Raw genomic sequence first — 19,522 nt, 5'->3', positions numbered from 1 at the left:
TACATCCATAACAGCCATCTTCTATGTTCTTTTCACCCAAATATTTTGCATTTATCAATTTCAAATGTACCCACTCACTGACTCACTCACTCACTCACTCACTCACGCTACCTTTTGCCCTTTGTGGTGGTAGGAAGGGGACCAATTAGATCTATCCCAAGAACACTCCATGCTTCCTTCACTTCAATTGGATGAAGGACAGGTGCAACCGTTTTTATTTTTTCATGCCTCTGACAGCGAGGACACTCATCAACCTTAAAAATAAATACATTAATTTCTGCTAGTTTCCTCACAAGTATAGTGTATATTTGGAGCAAAGTAGGGACTATATATTTACTACATATTTACTGAGTAAGATGCAGCAAAAAAATTTCATCAGATTTAAGGAAGCAACTACAATGAGCATAGCTCATTTTGCCATGAGAATTATACCAGTCGAATTAAGTCACCCCAAAATGCTGATAATGATAATAACAACAACAACAATAATAATCATAATAACAATAATAATAATAACAACAGCTACAACAATAAAACTAACAATTTACCCATTTTTTAACATCTTCCCTGAGGGTTTTCCAGTGGTAGGATGCTAATACTTTTTCCACTGTACGGCGTCTTCCTGGATGACCCCCAGTGCCCAGATTGTCGTGGCAGATGGTTAAAATATCTCTGACTTGTGACTGATACACGATCAATCGGAGCTTGCCCTTGAATCTGTAATATAACTTCTCATCTAAAGTCGAAGAAAAACAATTACTGAGGGTACGCGTAGTTAAATAAATAGGTGCAGCTGAAGAATTAAACGGCTTCCATTTGTTGTAAATAAAAAAAAGAAAAGTCAAAACGTTACTTACTTTGAATTGTGTAGGATTTTGACGCGGTACGAATCGTTGCCTTTCGGGTCGCCGAACACTTTGATGCAGAAGTGCGGCTATGATAAGTCCCGTTAGATAAATAATAATGAATTTCTTCATAAAAATCATCCATGTTTCACCTCCTCAGAATTGTGTTTTCCCTCCAACGACTGGAAAGTTGCCTCACCAATCACAATCGTCGACATCTCAGCCAATCCTGTAGCGTAAAACGTCTCAGCCAATCCTGTAGCGTAACGTCATCTGTAGGCGAAGGACCCCGAATAGATATGGCAGGCCGAACACATATGGTACCGACACCGGCTTAAGAAGCCGGCCGATTGCTGATTTCATGCAGGTGTGGCTGTAAACGAGCCCTGCTCTCAGGCAAGCCTGCCCCGCCTTCCTGTGCTGCCCTGGCTGAGAGAGAGTGAGGGAACAGGCCAGTCAAAACCCACAACAGAGAAACCAAGTTACTTTTTTGTCACAAATGGTGCGAGGCGAACAATGTTGATTGGATCTTTCTGACAAATCGATTGTGTCTTTTACCCTGTCTGGTTCTATAACGCTTGGCAAGAACAACCATCAGCACCACCACCAGACCGAGGACTACCAACGGGACAGTGATGGCCACCACCTTCTTCTTGTATTCTTCTTCTTCACAAGGCAATAAATAGTGTGTGATGAAGAGAAACACGTGAATGAGGATCAAGCCGTGAGAGCTTCGCAACCAATCGAACATGCCTGTCAAGTCAGTGCGTGTCGGTCACCTTGGATACGCGCGTTGCTCAGGATGCTTCTTCTCTCCAGCTTGGTGACGATGTCTTCCTTGACGCCGGACAGCTGGAACACACATTCGTACTTGCCCTCCACGTCAGGCGTCACCTCCACTTTCAGGTGGGCCGTGGTCTGGAAGGTTCCGTCGTGGTTGGGGAGGGTCTCCCCAATCTCCACGTCCTCGTGGATCTCCTTGCCGTCCTTCCTCCAAAATAGGGCCGATGCTCTGGGGTAGAAACCCGTCGCATGGCAAGTGACCGGAGAGGAAGGTGTCTTCTGGAGGAGAGACACCGTGGGAAGCTCTGAAGCACATGAAGGCAAAGGTGGAGAGAAAAATGAAGAGGACAAAATAAGATGTGAATATGTGTTAGAGGAGGAAAGAATAAAAGAAAGTGTGAGAGGACCAAAGATCGAGAGAATGTGTGAGAAGAAAACGCAGGAAAGAACAAGTGAGACAACGAATGATGTTGGTGTGATAGGATGAAATATGGCAACTGTGTGGTAGGATGAAAGCTTGAGGGAATGAGTAAGAGAACAAAATATGGGGAAAAATCAGAGAATATTTAATATCCTCCAGACTACCAGGGAAAAAAAATATTGTCAAATCATGTTTATTTTGATATTCCCCAATATTTGTGAAGTGACTGGAATACTGCAAAAGAGTTTTTGGGGAAAAAAAAGTTTTTCTTTTTAAGCTAAGATGTGTCCACTACAGAGGACATTTTTTAAAACTTAAATGCTAGGCTCAAATACAGTTAAAATAATTCAAACAATACTTTAATGTGTTCTTAAGAGTCTTATAGAAAACACGCCAACAACATTTAAAGCCTAAATTTGTTCAATAAAAAGTGTTATACACTTACTTTTCCTCTTCCCGAAAAAGTGCTTGCACGAAAGGGAAGCCATTTTCTTTTATGATGCATCCAAAGAGAGCAAAGCCCCACACCTACACATTTGGTATCATTGGAAAGCTCTGAATGTCCTCTGTAGATCACAAAATGAGTTCATTCAATCGTATGCACTGGGTGGGAGATATTCAGGTTTAAAAAGGTCCACTACAGAGGACAAATTTGAATTGCTGGTAGTCAGGATGATACTAAGAAAACGTATTCCATGAAGAACGATGGAACGAATGTATGAGAGGTCAAATGATGGAGAGGATGAAATGTAGAGAGAATGTTTGGGATAGCGAAAGATAAAGAGACACAATCTCTCTATCTTTGAGGGGAAAAAATGGCCAGAACATAAAAGAACGATGAAGAGAAAGTGTGCGAGGACGAAAGTTGGAGAAAATGTACCAGAGGACAAAATTTGGATCGAAAGCGAAAATGGAGTGAAAGTGACAGAAGAGCTAAGATGGAAAGAACATGTGAAAGGTTAGGAGGTGGGGATCTTAAACTTTATGGCCTTGGGACCCATGTTTTACTGTACAAAATGTTCTGGTGCCCATTCATAAATTATTATTTGCGTTGCTCTATTACTGACTAACAGTTGTGCTTGAAATTTTGCATACCTTTGCTGTTTGTAAACTTATGAGCAGAACTGTAAATGTACAAAAGCGAAATGTCGCTTCGCTTCATTATAAGAAAATGAATGTAGCTCCTAGAATAAACAGCTGAGTAGACTGCCCTAATGTTTCCATAGCTTGCGGGAGTAAAGTTTCATGCACCAGTCAACCAGTCATAAATGTAGTTTTTCTGACGTGTCATATCCCCATGTGGGTTATTCAGCCAATCGTGTGGCTGTAGTCTCAATACAGCCACACGATTGTCATGTGGAAAACTGAAATTATTTTGTAGCCACAAGCTGGCAGTCACGGCCCAATGACCCTGTGGTTTTAACAATCACAGTGTTAGAGGATGAAATACGAAAACAGCATGTATGTGAGTATGATTGAAATATTGTCGATAATGTGTGAGATGTAAACAATGGAGATGTTTGAGAGGATGAAAGATGGAGAGAACGTGCCAGGAGATGCGAACACAGAGGATGGAAGGACAGAAGGTGTGAAAGGAGGAAAGATGGCAATAAAGTGAAGAGTGTGTGAGACAAAAACATGGATGTTGGAGTATGACATACCACCAATGTACCTGTTCTCATCAGGAAGTCCCTCCCATTGCTCACATGTTTCTTCATCAGATTAGGACAAACCTCATTGAGGACATTCTTCCAGTAATGATTGAAGCCGTCCCTTTGGTCCCACTTGTTTTTGGTGATGGAAGCTTGTTGATTAGCAATGATCCATCTCATTGTCTTTGCCTCAAATGATATGAAGTCTTCTCCATCATAACTGTGGTGTAGCCAACCATCAACCTCAGCAGTCTCATCATCCCCATCACCTGGAACATGTGAACACCTGAAAGTATCACACACATGATGAAGTGACAGAATGTTCAGTGAGAAACCAGCAGTGACTTGAGTGTTTATACGAGCACATCAAATCTTTTATACAACTAGATGGTTGAATGTAAACAAACCTCCAGTTTGGTTTAAGGTCTCTTTAAGAAGTTCAATGTTGACTTTGGAGACCTGCTCATTACCAATAGTGATCTCTTTCTCTCTCTTCCAGAAGTGTGGATCATCTGCTGTGATTTTGTTCACCCAGTCCTGTTTGGCTTTCATTTTCCTGCTGTTGCTGTCATAGTGCAAAATTTGAATGTCGTCAACATACGCGGCTGACCAGTACTCTGGTAGCTTTGCAACTTGAGACGACGTTGTTGTGAAGTAAATGAGTGTGTGAATCGCTGAAAGAAAAACAAGAAAATTACACATATTGTATTCATTTGTTTTACATTCAGCAATCTACGCAATCTTGTACATTATTTGAAATGATTCTGTCTGCAGTTTAGAACATTGCTACTCTTGACACAACTGATTTCATGTTTAACTATATATTCTTGCTCACAACCGGGCCAGCAGCATAGCCTGGTGCGAGTCCAGAGTCATAAAATGGTAAGTTTAAATACATTTTTGCGTCATTGCCTCTTCAAATGCATTTTGTTTGTTGTGAAGTTGGCTTCTTTCACACACATGTATACTGTATTTATTCTTCCTAAAGAAAAACATTAGGTTAAGACCATCAATTTGTGTTAAGTAGCATGCTTTAGAACAGCTACAGTCGGCTATCAAAATAAAGCTCTTGTAAAAAGAGTAATATACTAGTTAATAATGGCCCTTTGAGTATAACTCATAGATGTGCCAAACAAAACAAAAAAAAGGGGGGGGGGGGGTTGGGGGTCTAATTGGTAAATGTGTTACTTAGTTTTAATCACTGTCCACTCACCATGTAAAAAGGTGTTGGGTGGTTTTCTTTAAAAAAAAAAAAAAAAAAAAAAAAAATCACCTGAACACTACATTACCCTAATACTTTTGCAACTTCAGAAAACAAACAGATGAGCTGTGATTGTCTTTTTTTTTTAATCACTCACTCAAGCTTACATCACGTAATTCCACAAATTTAATTAATATTAATCAGAATATCATGTTTAGACTAATGAGGTCACATTTAACATTGTTGTCAAGAAATGTTAAGCAAATTAGTCCAACAAAGTCGAATGATTTATAGTAATAGTATAGCTACGATGAAACAAATGAATGTTAAAGTGAAAGAACTCGCTCAATAAATGTTGACCCAGTAGACACGAAGAAAATCAAGAGCGTCAGCATGTGAATCGTCACATCATTATTGGAATAATGAAGTAAGTTTTAAACAAAATGCACTTACCAGGTACCACGCTGTGTATTTGCAGAGCAGCAACAAAGGACACGAATAAACTAATCATCATCATCAAAACTCGTTTTGCTATTTTAGTCAGACCATCAAGTTAAAGTTGCGACGACCCGTCCAACCGGCAGATAACACATGATGACAGATGGAACCGCAAATTAAATGAGAGTTCAGCCTGACGATGACGCAACACTCCACTGGGAAGTGCGCGTGTTCGATTTCGATGGCTATGATTTATTTTAGAACCAAGACGAAAGGACCACATACGTCGTGCTGCGTTTGTCGATAAAGCCACAGGAAGTGTGCGTGTGTGTGAGAGGACGTGATGAGATGAAAAGCAGAAGTGTTTGTGAAATTTGTGGTAAAACAGTGACATCTCCTGGTATTTAGAGGTAACTACAGCAAGGAAGCGCTCGTTTGCCTTTCTTAGACATCACGTGACGCTAGTGGGCGGCTACCATAAAACAAATTTCTATAAAGCCACTTTAATTGATAAACATACGCCACCGCCACTTTTGATGTGAAAAGTGGAGCACTGGCTGAAGCATCCAAATGACTTATTCCCTACTCTATACTCTATAATCACTACATCTCAGGCCCTTATGTTTTAATATAAATGTTTCATGCTCTCTGTCTGTCTAACTGAGCCAAAAACGGTTTTCTGTGTATTTTGGTGCTTTGAGGAGGTTGTTGTGGTGTGGGGGTACTTCCCGCTCCAAAAATTGCGTGCGATGTCAGTGAGTAAATCTAATCTAATAAAAGTTATACAAAAGAGAAACAGACTGTAATAGAACAAACATACCCTGCCTCACCCTAATTTATGGGTAGGGGTACTGTTTTGGATACAACAGCTCCTCAACATATGCATTGACAGTCACAAGGACCACTGTAAAAACGATAACTAATTATTGTTGATTTCATGCAAGTTTTAAAGCTAAACCGACTAAAAATAAAGCTTTCCATATTATAACCTACAAAAACTTGTAAGCTCAGCAAATTTTTCTCATTGTTGTCCTAACTAAGATTTTCTGAACAGCACAACAAAGATTAGCTACTTTTGGGTAGTTTTTTTTATTTTATTTTATTTTTTTTTAGTTAAGTTGGGAACCAGTGGGAAACCCCCGAAATTTCATTGAAATTTTATATGGATGTTTTGTTTTGTTTGCAGTGTTTTAAATGACTGTTGCTGCTCATTTCGAAATGCCTATTTTACTAAAAAAAAAAAAAAAAAAAAAACCTGTTGTTGACCTGTTTCTATTTTATGCCGTGTCAAATAAATACGATTTCAGATAACATTCAGTTGTGCTTTATTCAATAGCTATTTGGTGAGCATTTTTCAAATATAATTATAGGCAGATACATAGGGGTGGCACGGTAGTGAGTGGTAAGCACGTCCGTCTCCTAGTACTGATGATGCAGGTTCGAGTCCAGGCTCCTCCCTTCCTGGGTGGAGTTGGCATGTTCTCCCTGTGCCTGCGTAGGTCTTCTCTGGGTACTCTGGTCTGGTCTCCTCCCACATTCCAAAGACCTGCATGGCAAGTTAATTGGGTCCTCCGAATTGTCCCTAGGTGTGATTGTGAGCGTGGATGATTGTTTGTCTCTATGTGCTCTGCGATTGGCTGGTGACCAGTTCAGCGTGTACCCTGCCTACTGCCCGAAGCCATCATGGTCAAAAAAATGGATGGGTGGACATTTTCCTTTAGGTAAATTTTACACTCATTGGAGTAAGAATGACATGATTATTCAACAACAATATCTGTGTTGAGTGAATTTAAGAAAACATGGTATTGAAGTAACAATTACATGTTTATGAAATGGCAACATTAAACAGCAAATTTTGGACATTCACTTGCAAACTTTACATATAGTAAATATGAAACGTTAACTACGTTAAAAGAGGGTTGATATACTTTGTCTAATTAGGGTTGGCATTGCTTTATGAAACCTCTTAGCTAATGCGGCTAAACATCTCCGAGCCTCACTTGAGTGTAAATGTGTGTCAGGTGTGTTTAGCCACAATTAGCCTGTCCTAATCACTGGGAAGCTAACAAGCTTGGGGCCAGTTGGGACGAGGGCTAAATGATAGGAAATCAGAATTTTGTTGTATTTTATCTAGCTCAGGAAGTATAGGACAATTACACTTCATTCATTCATGAATTCATTCATTCAAACCAGAAGCCAAATTTGCTTCAGGCTGTGGTCAAAAACTGATGGACAAATATTCTCCTTATTCTCCCACCTGCATTTATTTATTTATTTATTTATGTACAAAGCCACTGTTGTTACTGAGCCCCCCCCACAAAGTTTTCAAAAAATGTTACATTATATTTCCTTCAGCTTCAGTAGCCTACACCTGTCAAAAATAGTGACCATCTTCAGCATTTCAGCCTGCCCAAACCCAATCATCAACCCAATCTTTATTAACCCAAACTTGGATAAACGTAACAATCTGTTCTCAATCCACATTTACCAAGCGAGTGGGCTAACAAAACAAGCTTTTTTTTAAGTGCTCAGGTTCTTATACTTTTTGAATTTATCTACTGATAGAAATTATTTTCTCCATAATATTCTAATTAAGATGCACCTGTTACATCATTAATAACTCGATGTGTTATTTATGATGCAGTCTCTCCTCGGTTCTGCCACAAAGCATGAGTAATAAATATTCCTGGAAATTCCCCAGGATAATCTTACATGTGTCACACACGTTGCTCAGACTGCAGCAGTTGCCACGTCACGCAGCCCAATTAACCAATCAGAATCGATCCGGGCTTCTCTTTCCTCAATGAATTCACAAGAAGGGACAGAACGCGTGCCTGGAGACAGTCTTATTGATCAGCCCACAGAGGTGGTCATAAGGCTATATGAATTAAAAAATAGAGAGCGAGACCGATGGGAAGGAGTGATTCATAAGGTGGGCAAAAACCGCGAGACTGGAAGAGGAAAGAGAAGAAACAAAGTGATGGTTCAGCACGTCGGACGGCTCCTCTCTGGAACACGATTCCTCATGGGTTTTACGGCACCTCACCACCAGTAAATTTCCACGCGTGTGGCGCATGCATGGGATTTATTGACGTATTCGTCTGCAGATGTGCTATATTGCAGACAGAATGCGTGCGTTGAGTGATTTCTTTTGGCGCATTCGGACTTCTTGCAGTTCACAAGAAGAGGGCGCTATTGCACCGCTGTTATTTGTTGGCTGAGAACCGACAAATGGCTTCCCATAGACGCAAACATTAATTTGTATTTCAGACATTGACTTCGGTTTTTCAGTCATCTTGTAAGAATTAGAACCTGTCATGGATGAAAACATCGTTAGCGCTATCCAAATTTTACATGTCGCGCACAGTAATGCATGGAAATCACGTCAGTCTGTAACATATTGAGGAGCATCGTTTGCTAAAGTTCATTTGAATCTGGATGTTGTCGCTAAACAAAGCATCATATTTGACAATTAACGTCTTCGGAAAGCGTATACTGTACTGTAGTTCCCTTTGCTTATTTTCATATACAACGAGAATGATAATTTAGCTTTACATGATGTACATAATGTGCCCAACAGAATGCATAACCAACTAAGCGCCTGTGGACATCCTGACCGACTTTGCACATTGGAATATTAATTATCTGTAATTAAATTATTGACAGAGTGCATAGTATTACGTATAAGTAGAGTCGCGTTTGACTGTCTCCAGAATCAACAAACTGCGAATATATTGCAACAGTAACGGCGGAACAAAATACACACATGCCTCGTTTGTCAGTTCAGAGCAAAGAAACTTATATGCACTGCAACAAAAGTGTTGTGTGTTGTGGTAATAAAGAAACAGAGAAACACGTTTTCCTGAACGTGGCTTTACTCCTGAGTCCCAACAGGAAGCGTCGAACCAAAAGACAAACTTCTCTTCCTTCGGGAGCGCTCCTACAGCCAACCTCTAGGAGGGGCAATCTACGGCACCCGCATTGGGTCAATTCTTAACATACTAATATTCCTGAATATTCTACAAAAAGGAACACTGTTTATATGAGGAAAGCGACCCCAGGTGGACAAATATAGTACTTGTATCAAACAGTAACAACAATGTAGGACAGTTTGAGAGCTCTGAACTAAACATGAAACACAAACACATTGTTTAGTTTGGCCACCACTTTATATGTACAACAGAGAAAGAAAAACTCCATCGACAGTCAGGGTCATCTCAGGTGCATGGAGGGCTCTTGGATCACCGTCCTCAGATGTTGGATCCAGTCCTCCTTGCTCTGCATGTTGGATGCCTGTTGATTAGGATGACAGTCAAATGCTAAGACCAGTGTTGGGCAAGTTACTTCCAAAATGTAACATATTCCATATTACGAGTTACTTGCATTTGAAAGTAATACGTTTCTTTACAATATTACCATCTGTGTAGAGTAATGCGTTAACTCAAGTTAGAGTTACTTTTAAGTTGCATATCGAACATATTGTCAAGAATTTTTGTGAATACAATGTGAGGAAATCCCACATGGGTGAAATCTTCGATGTTTGTTAGAACATCTAACCTGAATGACAATGACGCCCGACGTCGGCGAGCTTCTCAACCAAACTGCCAACTTGCAGGGATCTCCATCAATATGTTCTTCCAACGCCAACGGGGAGGTCTGGTGAGAAAACGGATTGACGGTCTTTATTGGGAATGCTGCGACGTTAGAGTCCTTGACCTCCTTGCTGAACACAAGGGACCTCTGGAAGAGGAAGACGTGCCTCTTTTTCACCCGTCTGGGGCTGAGCGGCTTTGGACTCCACATTTGGATGGAATCATGGTAGATCAGCTCGCCTTGTGACTCAATGTCCTCATCCAAATCTGAGTGAGGAAAAAGGGAATGTAAGCAAATGACACCTCAACAATGAATGAATTGTGGTCTTCCTGTCCGTGTTCTGTCACCTTGCAGTAGTGATGTGCTTCTCGGGTCGAATCCCTGAAGCGTGTGCCGAGTAATGCAGATGAGTGGTTCATGAACGGCGTGTCAATGCGTGTGTTGATGACGTACGTGGTGACGTTTGAAGCCCCACGAAGCAGGTGTACCACGTGACTGATTCAGGAAATGATTCGCTAGGTTTGAGTGTAGTTCGAAATAAAAGCGGCAAAGAAACGCTATGGATTCCCCTTCACTTTTTGTGTCGGGTCCCTTCTTGCGCTACTTTTTTTTGCTTTTGGCATTCGATTTGACGAGCTTCTTTTTGCGATGGAACCAGCAAGAAAGAGATTTTCCCTTGTTTAGGAGCACTTTGAGCAGATCTCACCTCAGAAGGTAATGCACTGTAATTACGGTACTATTTTAACAGATTCCAATAATAAAATAAAATAAAATGTGACAACACATAAAATTCACATTTTTCTGTTCACAGTTGAAAGTCCCCTTCAGTACTGGGAATCACAGAAATATACGCGTCCAATTCTATACAAACTTGCTATCTCATATCGATGCACCCCTGCTTCATCAGTATCATGTGAAAGAGTTTTTTTCCAAAGCAGGTGAAATTCTCTGCAAAAAAAAGAAACCGCCTGAGTCCAAAAACTTCGGAAAAAAATAGTTTTTAAATAAAAATGAATAAGCACTTTATTTTACCTCCTTATTTCACATTTTCACTTGTTGCATAAGCACAAACATAGACAAAGTAACACAGAACAATTCATGTTAAAACACTCTTCAAATATATATTCTTTTGTATTTAGAGCATGATTTACACCCCACCATTTTATTGCATGCACCAAGCATGTTATACATTTTTCTGTCCACATGATGGCGTAGTCGAGGAAATGAATCATCTTGAAGCCCCTACGTGTGTGAAGCATTTCACTGCAGGGCTTCACTGCTTTACGGGGCTTCATTTTGCCATCACTACCTTGCAGCATTGAGAGATGCATGGCATTGTTGGCTCTCTTTGGAATGCTGAGCATCACCTCCAGGGCGTCCTTGACCTCGCGTTCCTCTTCATCACAGCAGGTTAGAAGCTCCTGGGGAGAAAAAAAAAAAAGTTGTCTACTCAAAGTATTGTTGTACTGTATACTCTGTTTGTATATGTTCGCTGAAACTTTATAATTACTGACAACAACTAACGAACACATGTGGCGTTAACTCCACATCTGTTCATTCATAGTTTTGATGCCTTCAGTGAGAATCTACAAAGTAACCACTCATGAGAATAAAGCAAATACATTGGATGAAGAAAGTGTGTCCACACTTTTGGCCTGTACTGTACATAGAAACAAATTCATGAATTTACTTTACAGGGTCTTTAAAGAAGAAGTCAACCCAAAATATTCTTTAAAATAACATATTGCATGTGGCCCCATTAGTCTTAACACAGAATTCTGATGACTAATGCGTTTGTGGAATACGAATTAAGCAGGAAAATCCACCTGGGTATCAGTCTCAAGGGGGCGGCCATTTTGACACTTGCCATGGCTCTGGGGTCCGCCCATTTTGGGCCCTCAGGGTCCCTAATTTCACAATGGTGCAACTGAAAAAAAAAAAAAATCTGAGGTTGCACCAGTGCAACCAAAGCTGAACTAGGATAAAACAACAACAACAAAAAAACTCCTCAACACTGTAGTGAAAGCCGAATTTGGTTTGGCAACGGACATACTTATCATGGCCTCAACCAATCAGAGTGTGAAGGGGGAGAGCCACCTCTGATTGGCCGTGGTCCAGTTATTCCTGTATGTTTTTCCATCCATCCATCCATCCATTTTCTTGACCGCTTATTCCTCACAAGGGTCGCGGGGGCTGCTGGCGCCTATCTCAGCTGGCTCTGGGCAGTAGGCGGGGGACACCCTGGACTGGTTGCCAACCAATCGCAGGGCACACAGAGACGAACAACCATCCACACTCACACGCACACGCACACCTAGGGACAATTCGGAGCGCCCAATTAACCTGCCATGCATGTCTTTTGGAATGTGGGAGGAGACCGGAGTACCCGGAGAAGACCCACGCGGGCACGGGGAGAACATGCAAACTCCACCCAGCAAGGTCCGAGCCTGGACTCGAACCGGAGACCTCAGAACTGGGAAGCGGACGTGCTAACCACTCGACTACCGTGCCGCCCCCTGTATGTTTTTGTTTTTTTTAATTTAACTTTAATTTAATGAACGCTGTCAAAAAAAATATCTCTGTAAACACGCATGTTTTTGTGTTCATTTGAAAATGCGTGTTGCACAGTCACCGCTTTAATTAAAAAAAGTGTGCTTTAAGGTTAAACGTGTTTAAAGCATGTGGGAGTGGTAAAATTACAAAAAGACATTTTTATGTATCAGTATGATCTCTTTATGTCACAGATTTTTCACCAATCGTGAATCGGTCTAAAAATAGTGTTTTCTGTGACAAATTGGGATTCACTGAATAATACTACTACTACTACTACTACTACTACTACTACTACTACTACTACTACTACTAATAATAATAATAATAATAATAATAATAATAAATTGTTTCCCTTTAGCAGGAGCTGATACTTTGTGATTCTCTGCACAGGCTTAATCAAGAAGGAGCCGATTGAGGAGGGCAGTTGGTGCCTCTTCTGAATGTTCTGTTAACACATCAGAGAGAGAAAAGAATGTAAGACAATGAAATATGTCGTTTCATTGTGATTATCCTTGATAATTAACTTACACTAAAATAGTTTGCAGCACGCTGCTCCAGAATGAGCTGAGAGGAGTCCGGTTGGTTCTTGCAATAATCCACATACATCTGGAACTTTTCAGCCTACAAAAAAAAAAATGGATCGAGGTTCTTTCTGAGTCATTTATGACTATTGAGTAAGTGATACATACCCATGTGACAAAGCAATGGCAAACGTCTTCAGTCAATTCAGATTTCTCCAGCGCTGTGAGAAAGATGCTGAAGGAAGAGAGAAAGTTGATCCATTTCAAAATGTGAGTGCACAGTTGCAGTCAAATGTTTGCATAAATTTTTTCATTCGATAACATGAACAATCTTTGATTACTGGTTTATGGTAATGTGAGGTAGGCAATGTTTAACAAGTGCTAATTGAGTGTGAGAAGCTGATTTATTTTGTTTGGTCCACTCTGTGTAAAGAGCTAATTGAACACTAGGAGGAGCTATAACAACATCATAAGGGCTCATTTTGCTTTGCTTTCTTTCTTTTTTATTTTAGCTGAGTGGACAAAGCTCCTCTGGGAGAAAAAAAAAATAGTGTCATTGCAATGCTTACTTATGGCGGAATTCATAAAGATCTTCCAAATTCCCAAAGATGATGTGCTGTTTATTGAGGATTTCTGGAGGTATCTCCGCCATCCCGTTGGTCATCTCCGACAGGTAAATCTGCATGAAGTCACACAAAAGTTCACTTGAGCTTCTTTTCAAGTTAAAAACAAACAAAACAAAACATGTAAACAGAAGTGAAACTCACATCAATGCATTCCCGCAGGTCTTGCACGTACGCCTTCTCCATCTCAATCAGCTCCGCAGTGATGAACCTTTACAAAAACATTGAACAAGGCACTGAAATCTTGCAAATGTATTTTGCATCAGCCAATGGCTAATAATTAAACGACAATCTGCTTTAGTTGAATTCAATCAAGCCACCCCTCGTGTGTTGAACTGCATTTGCAACTTCACAAATAGTATCATGAATCACTTACACTTTTTTTGCGTGCACTTTCTTTTCTCCTCGTTGACTTTATGAGTGTTATCCCTCAACTTGACATTTGACCCCAGAGATGTGGCAGGAATGACATCCAGTTGGAGATCCTTACGCTGAAAAATGAGACAGAAATTACTGCATAATTGTCTTAATGGAAATGTAGGTCAATGAATCTGTTGACCTAAGCAACTTTTTAAGTACTTTTACTTTAATTTGGTTTTGACAATGACTCAAAAAAAAGCAAGGCAATTGGATTTGCAACTTTTGATTAGATTAGATTGAATGATGTAAAATTGACTGTCTGAATGTCGACTTACAGCCTTGTTGGCGTCAAACGAGGTACCCAATGTCATAGTTTGTCTCTCAGTTCTGTTGTCTTTCTGTTTTTTTCCAGTGGCGAGTGAGTAGGGGGCGTTTCCTGTCCTGCCACACCTGTGGGTCATTCTAATCAGGGGCCTTTAAAAGGCATGGACACCTGCTGCTCTATGTCGGATTGTTCCTTGCTCACTGCCAGTGTTCAATGTGTTCTCTGTACTCCTTTTTTGGTGTGTAAGCATTGCTGCAATTTTTCTATTTTTGTAGTTTTTGGCTTAAAAGTGTGGTTCCTCGCATAGTTATGGTCCTTGCCTTTTGTAAGCTTTTTTTTTTTTTTTTTTTTTTTTTTTTTTTTTTTGTATCTCCGTTAGTGATGTGCTTCTCGGGTCGAATCCCTGAAGTGTGTGCCGAGTAATGCAGATGAGTGGTTCATGAACGGCGTGTCAATGCGTGTGTTGATGACGTACGTGGTGACGTTTGAAGCCCCACGAAGCAGGTGACTGATTCAGGAAATGATTCGCTAGGTTTGAGTGTAGTTCGAAATAAAAGCGGCAAAGAAACGCTATGGATTCCCCTTCACTTTTTGTGTCGGGTCCCTTCTTGCGCTACTTTTTTTTGCTTTTGGCATTCGATTTGACGAGCTTCTTTTTGCGATGGAACCAGAAAGAAAGAGATTTTCCCTTGTTTAGGAGCACTTTGAGCAGATCTCACCTCAGAAGGTAATGCACTGTAATTACGGTACTATTTTAACAGATTCCAATAATAAAATAAAATGTGACAACACATAAAATTCACATTTTTCTGTTCACAGTTGAAAGTCCCCTTCAGTACTGGGAATCACAGAAATATACGCGTCCAATTCTATACAAACTTGCTATCTCATATCGATGCACCCCTGCTTCATCAGTACCATGTGAGAGTTTTTTTCCAAAGCAGGCGAAATTCTCTGCAAAAAAAAGAAACCGCCCGAGTCCAAAAACTTCGGAAAAAAATAGTTTTTAAATAAAAATGAATAAGCACTTTATTTTACCTCCTTATTTCACATTTTCACTTGTTGCATAAGCACAAACATAGACAAAGTAACACAGAACAATTCATGTTAAAACACTCTTCAAATATATATTCTTTTGTATTTAGAGCATGATTTACACCCCACCATTTTATTGCATGCACCAAGCATGTTATACATTTTTCTGTCCACATGATGGCGTAGTCGAGGAAATGAATCATCTTGAAGCCCCTACGTGTGTGTGAAGCATTTCATGCAGGGCTTCACTGCTTTACGGGGCTTCATTTTGCCATCACTAATCTCCGTGTTTTCCTTGCCCTGGCAAGTGCTTTTTATTTTGTATTCTCTGCCGGTCTGCAAGTGTTGTTTGTGAGTTTGGAACTTTTTGTAATAAATACAAATTGTATTTTCCTTTCTTGGCCTACGTTTTTGGGATCCTTTATTCCACCGGTAACCCCGGTACATTACATCCAAGGTCTTCTGTGTAAGTATTGCTGCAATTTTTCTATTTTTGTAGTTTTTGGCTTAAGAGTGTGGTTCCTCGCATAGTTATGGTCCTTGCCTTTTGCAAGCGTTTTTTTGTTCTTTTGCAAGTGTGTTTTTGTTCTTTCACATTTTCCTTGCCTTTTGCAAGCGTTTTTTGTATCTCCGTGTTTTCCTTGCCCTGGCAAGTACTTTTTATTTTGTATTCTCTGCCGGTCTGCAAGTGTTGTTTGGAACTTTTGGTAATAAATACAAATTGTATTTTCCTTTCTTGGCCTACGTTTTTGGGATCCTTTATTCCACCGGTAACCCCGGTACATTACATCCAAGGTCTTCTCCATGCTGCGGTTGTGGTTGTCTATTTGCAGGAAAAGTCCTGGAAGCAATTGTCCAATTCTGTCGCCCATTTCTTGACCTCGCAAGCGTGACGTTGACCTTTGCCGCAGTAGTCGTCCAACTGTTGGATGAGCAACTTCACACACTTCTGTTTCCTGCAGATGAGTGGATAAGAGTATTTTTGCATGCTTGTATTAGAAATTAATATTTGTGTTGGATGTTGTTGCATTGAAGTTTCTAGACGCGAAAATAGTTTATTGCTATTAACAATGTGTGAATTCCAAAAACAATAGAAGGGGGGGAAAAGAAATCACTTTTAATGTCTTATTTTTAATAAAACTTTTGGCACCTTGAAAAAAATAATCACATATAAAATCGTAATATTTGTGTTCGCTTCGCATTTAGATGTTTTAAAATTGTTCACCCCTAGCTTGCATCCAGATGTCAAAGCAAGAGTGTGACACGCAACCCACCTTGGCAATGATGTGCAAGTCCTCGCGATCTTTCAAAAGCTCCCGCCTGCTTTTGTGGATGAGAGAGCCAGTGGAGAAGGTGTGTGGACAGGTAAACCTCACCCATGTCCTGAATGGTCCCAAGCAGCTACAAACAAACATTATGTTTTTGATTGAGTCTCATGAGGAAGTAAGAGACAAATGTTTTTTAACTGACCTGTTTGGCCCGACGTTCATATGCCACAAAACTCTGACACTGCTCCAAACTCTCCTTCCTCATGTTCCACAAGTGAAGGACACGATCTTCTCTCGCCAGCAAGGATTTTTATGACGACAAAATAACAATCACACATTAGGGTAACTGATGATGAAAGATTAGATAAAACAGCATTTTACAATTTTCTAGTGGTGCATTGAATAATTTTTCACAGACAATTTGTGCTCAATTAAAGACAGATTTGTACAATTTTCTTATGCCAGCATTTGGTTACGGCTATATGAATCCCTTCGTTTTGGTAAATACATCCAATTACTTGTCCATACTGACATCAGCGTCATCGTGCCACTGCATTCCCATCTTGACGCCGTCCTTTTCCATGTACTTCAAGAAGATATCTGCGATTCTCCTGTCCATACTGCACGCCTGAGTAACAAAAATGACAAACACTTAAATTAAAAGATATCGCAATGAAACTATGTTTGTATCTTCCAGGTGTCATTTGAACCTTGAGGAAGACTTCCTTCTGCTCAGTGTTTCCTGATCCTGAGGGTCAAATCCGCCTCACATTTGGGGTGGAGATTGTCTGCTCCTCCGCACCAGTCCTCCTCTCGCTGATAGTCCTGCTCCAGGCAGTCCAACACACGGCACACCTGCAAGGGAGAAATGAAGTCAGTCAGTGGTGTTCTTCTTGTTCCCCAGAATTGCATGTGTTCAAATTAGCCATCAAGGTAGGTTCATTAATTTTATGGAATCAAATGTCAAACATTGATATCTAATACATGTCCTACTTTTTCTGAGGTCTTGTAGAAGGCCACAGAAACGACCAGCTTGATTTTTCTTGGCGTTTTGCTTAAGAGCTGCGGCCAGTCGAATGTCGCACCCTCTGCGCAGTCTCTGTCCAGGTCCATGTCCTGGGTTCTGGATTTTCGCCAGCAGAACATCCTATTTGTGTGCACTGCTCAACTTTCAAAGCACTCTGGTGGGACTTCTGTAGGCAAGAGGTGGAGAACAATCAGGAGATTGTTGCCATAAAGGAAGCACAATTTCATGGCAGCATTTCTGATTATATTGCCAAACTTACACAACAAAAACAAAACAATAGCAGCTGTAATAAAACACTGTACATAAATTGCACATGAAATATACTAAATACAGTTTAAAAAAAAAAAAAAAGTTTTTACAGTGGGAAACCAGCAGCTGCGGTTATCAGGGAAATTCTGTAATAAATGCAGTGGGGAAAGGTAAACTTTGCAGAACAGCTTGTTTATTTTACTGGTATTGAATGTACAATAAACAGAAAATGTAAATTGTACAGAACAAAATAGTATAAAAGCAGCAAATGAAAATGAAGTACCATTTCCAGGCACATGCTGCTGTTATACTATTTTGTTATGTATCAGATTACGTTTATTGTATTAATACCAGTAAAATAAATTTAAGTAAAGTCGTTTACATTTCATCCACTTATTTTTTATTTTTTTGCCTGGTAACCACAGCTGCCGGGTTTTCCCCGTAAAGACTACGGAATTTTTTTTTTCTTTCTTTTCTTTTCCCCAGTGTTATAGCTCCCTCGGTAATGGCGGTTCGACGTACGTCACGCGTCCGATCAGGCTGAATGCACAATGAAGTTTCAAAATACAGTAACGGCAGATTTCTAGCATAGTTGACAAACGGAAAAAATCTGAACACAAACTGTCATAAACGCAGTCAGGCCTTGAAAACAACGCAAAAAGAAGGCAAATTTGAATTTTAGATGTCACACATATAGCCATGCTACCAAATTAAATGTAGTCTATAACCTAAGCAGTCGAACCAAAATGATTACGTTAAATCAAAACGCAGCCGTTGGGGATTCACAGGCAGCCACAAGCGCAATTCTCTCACATAAAGGCTAAAATTGTGCAGTTCACAAGTTACATGCACAAAATCAACACTGAAAGTTTGGAAAAAGCACACAAATTAAGACATTTGCGAAGCTCTTAACGGCAAAACAGACTCACAGGCATTACACATTCAATTTGATATTTTAACGACATATTGGACTTGACAAAACACACACATAGAAAAATAGGAACACCAAAAAGCGACGAGTGGCTGACCCACAAATTTTGAAAAGTCCGTTTCTAACAAATACAAAAGTCTAACACTGTCATGGTTCGGTTCTCTGCCCTGTTGTGCTTTTGTTTTTTCAGTGCCTGTAACGAGCCCCAATTGTATCTGATTGCAGACCGCAGAACGGAACACTACGCCCCCAAGCACGGAACACTCCTCCCCCAGCGGAACACTACGCCCCCGCAGGCTACGGGTAGTCTTACCCCGGGTTTTCACTGGATGCGGTTGCGGTGCGGTTGCGGTGCGGTCCGGCGACGCAAGCAATTAGATTCCATTCATTCGAATGGTGCAGTTTACACCGCTTGCGGGTGCGTTGCGTGTCGACTGCGGAAGGCCTGCGGCGTGCCGCAAGCCTTCCGCAAGGATAGCCTATTTTCTATTTTTGCCGGACGCCGCAGCGGTAGGCCTCCGGCAAATGGCAAGCTAGCACAAAACACATCGAGCGGGACAGGAAGACCGAGGCAGTTTCAAAATAAATTTCCGGTTACCTTTCAGAATAAAATACTCGCCAGCTCCTATTTCGCAAGTTTTTCAGCAAAACGTGACGTGGGCGTCGCCGCCGGGCCATGTGCTCATTCACGGTTTAG

General features: G+C 40.5%; 1 protein-coding gene, 1 long non-coding RNA gene and 2 pseudogenes across 2 annotated transcripts; all 4 read right to left on the bottom strand.

Annotated features, from left to right (window-relative positions):
• LOC144007798 (triple functional domain protein-like) overlaps window positions 1-17,764 on the bottom strand; it is a 116,334-nt pseudogene extending 98,570 nt beyond the window's left edge.
• On the bottom strand, window positions 1,126-5,640 carry LOC144007217 (major histocompatibility complex class I-related protein 1-like; annotated as a pseudogene).
• On the bottom strand, window positions 9,553-14,361 carry LOC144007721 (triple functional domain protein-like). Its single transcript, XM_077507585.1, has 10 exons — window positions 14,326-14,361; window positions 14,003-14,121; window positions 13,775-13,841; window positions 13,577-13,686; window positions 13,176-13,242; window positions 13,015-13,107; window positions 12,841-12,931; window positions 11,243-11,356; window positions 9,898-10,199; window positions 9,553-9,633 (listed from the first exon to the last, which is right to left on the bottom strand). Exons 1-10 carry the CDS (start codon window positions 14,359-14,361, stop codon window positions 9,553-9,555), a joined length of 1,080 nt encoding a protein of 359 aa, XP_077363711.1.
• LOC144007488 (uncharacterized) lies at window positions 16,160-16,941 on the bottom strand. The gene is made up of 3 exons (XR_013280192.1): window positions 16,821-16,941; window positions 16,625-16,751; window positions 16,160-16,306 (listed from the first exon to the last, which is right to left on the bottom strand). It is a non-coding gene; the product is annotated as an uncharacterized LOC144007488 (long non-coding RNA).
• Window positions 17,765-19,522: the final 1,758 nt, after the last annotated feature.

This window comes from Festucalex cinctus, chromosome 19, assembly GCF_051991245.1.
Source record: "Festucalex cinctus isolate MCC-2025b chromosome 19, RoL_Fcin_1.0, whole genome shotgun sequence".
NCBI classification, from domain to species: domain Eukaryota; kingdom Metazoa; phylum Chordata; class Actinopteri; order Syngnathiformes; family Syngnathidae; genus Festucalex; species Festucalex cinctus.
Note: the sequence above shows the minus strand (reverse complement) of the source record. Positions and strands in the feature narration are given on the sequence as shown.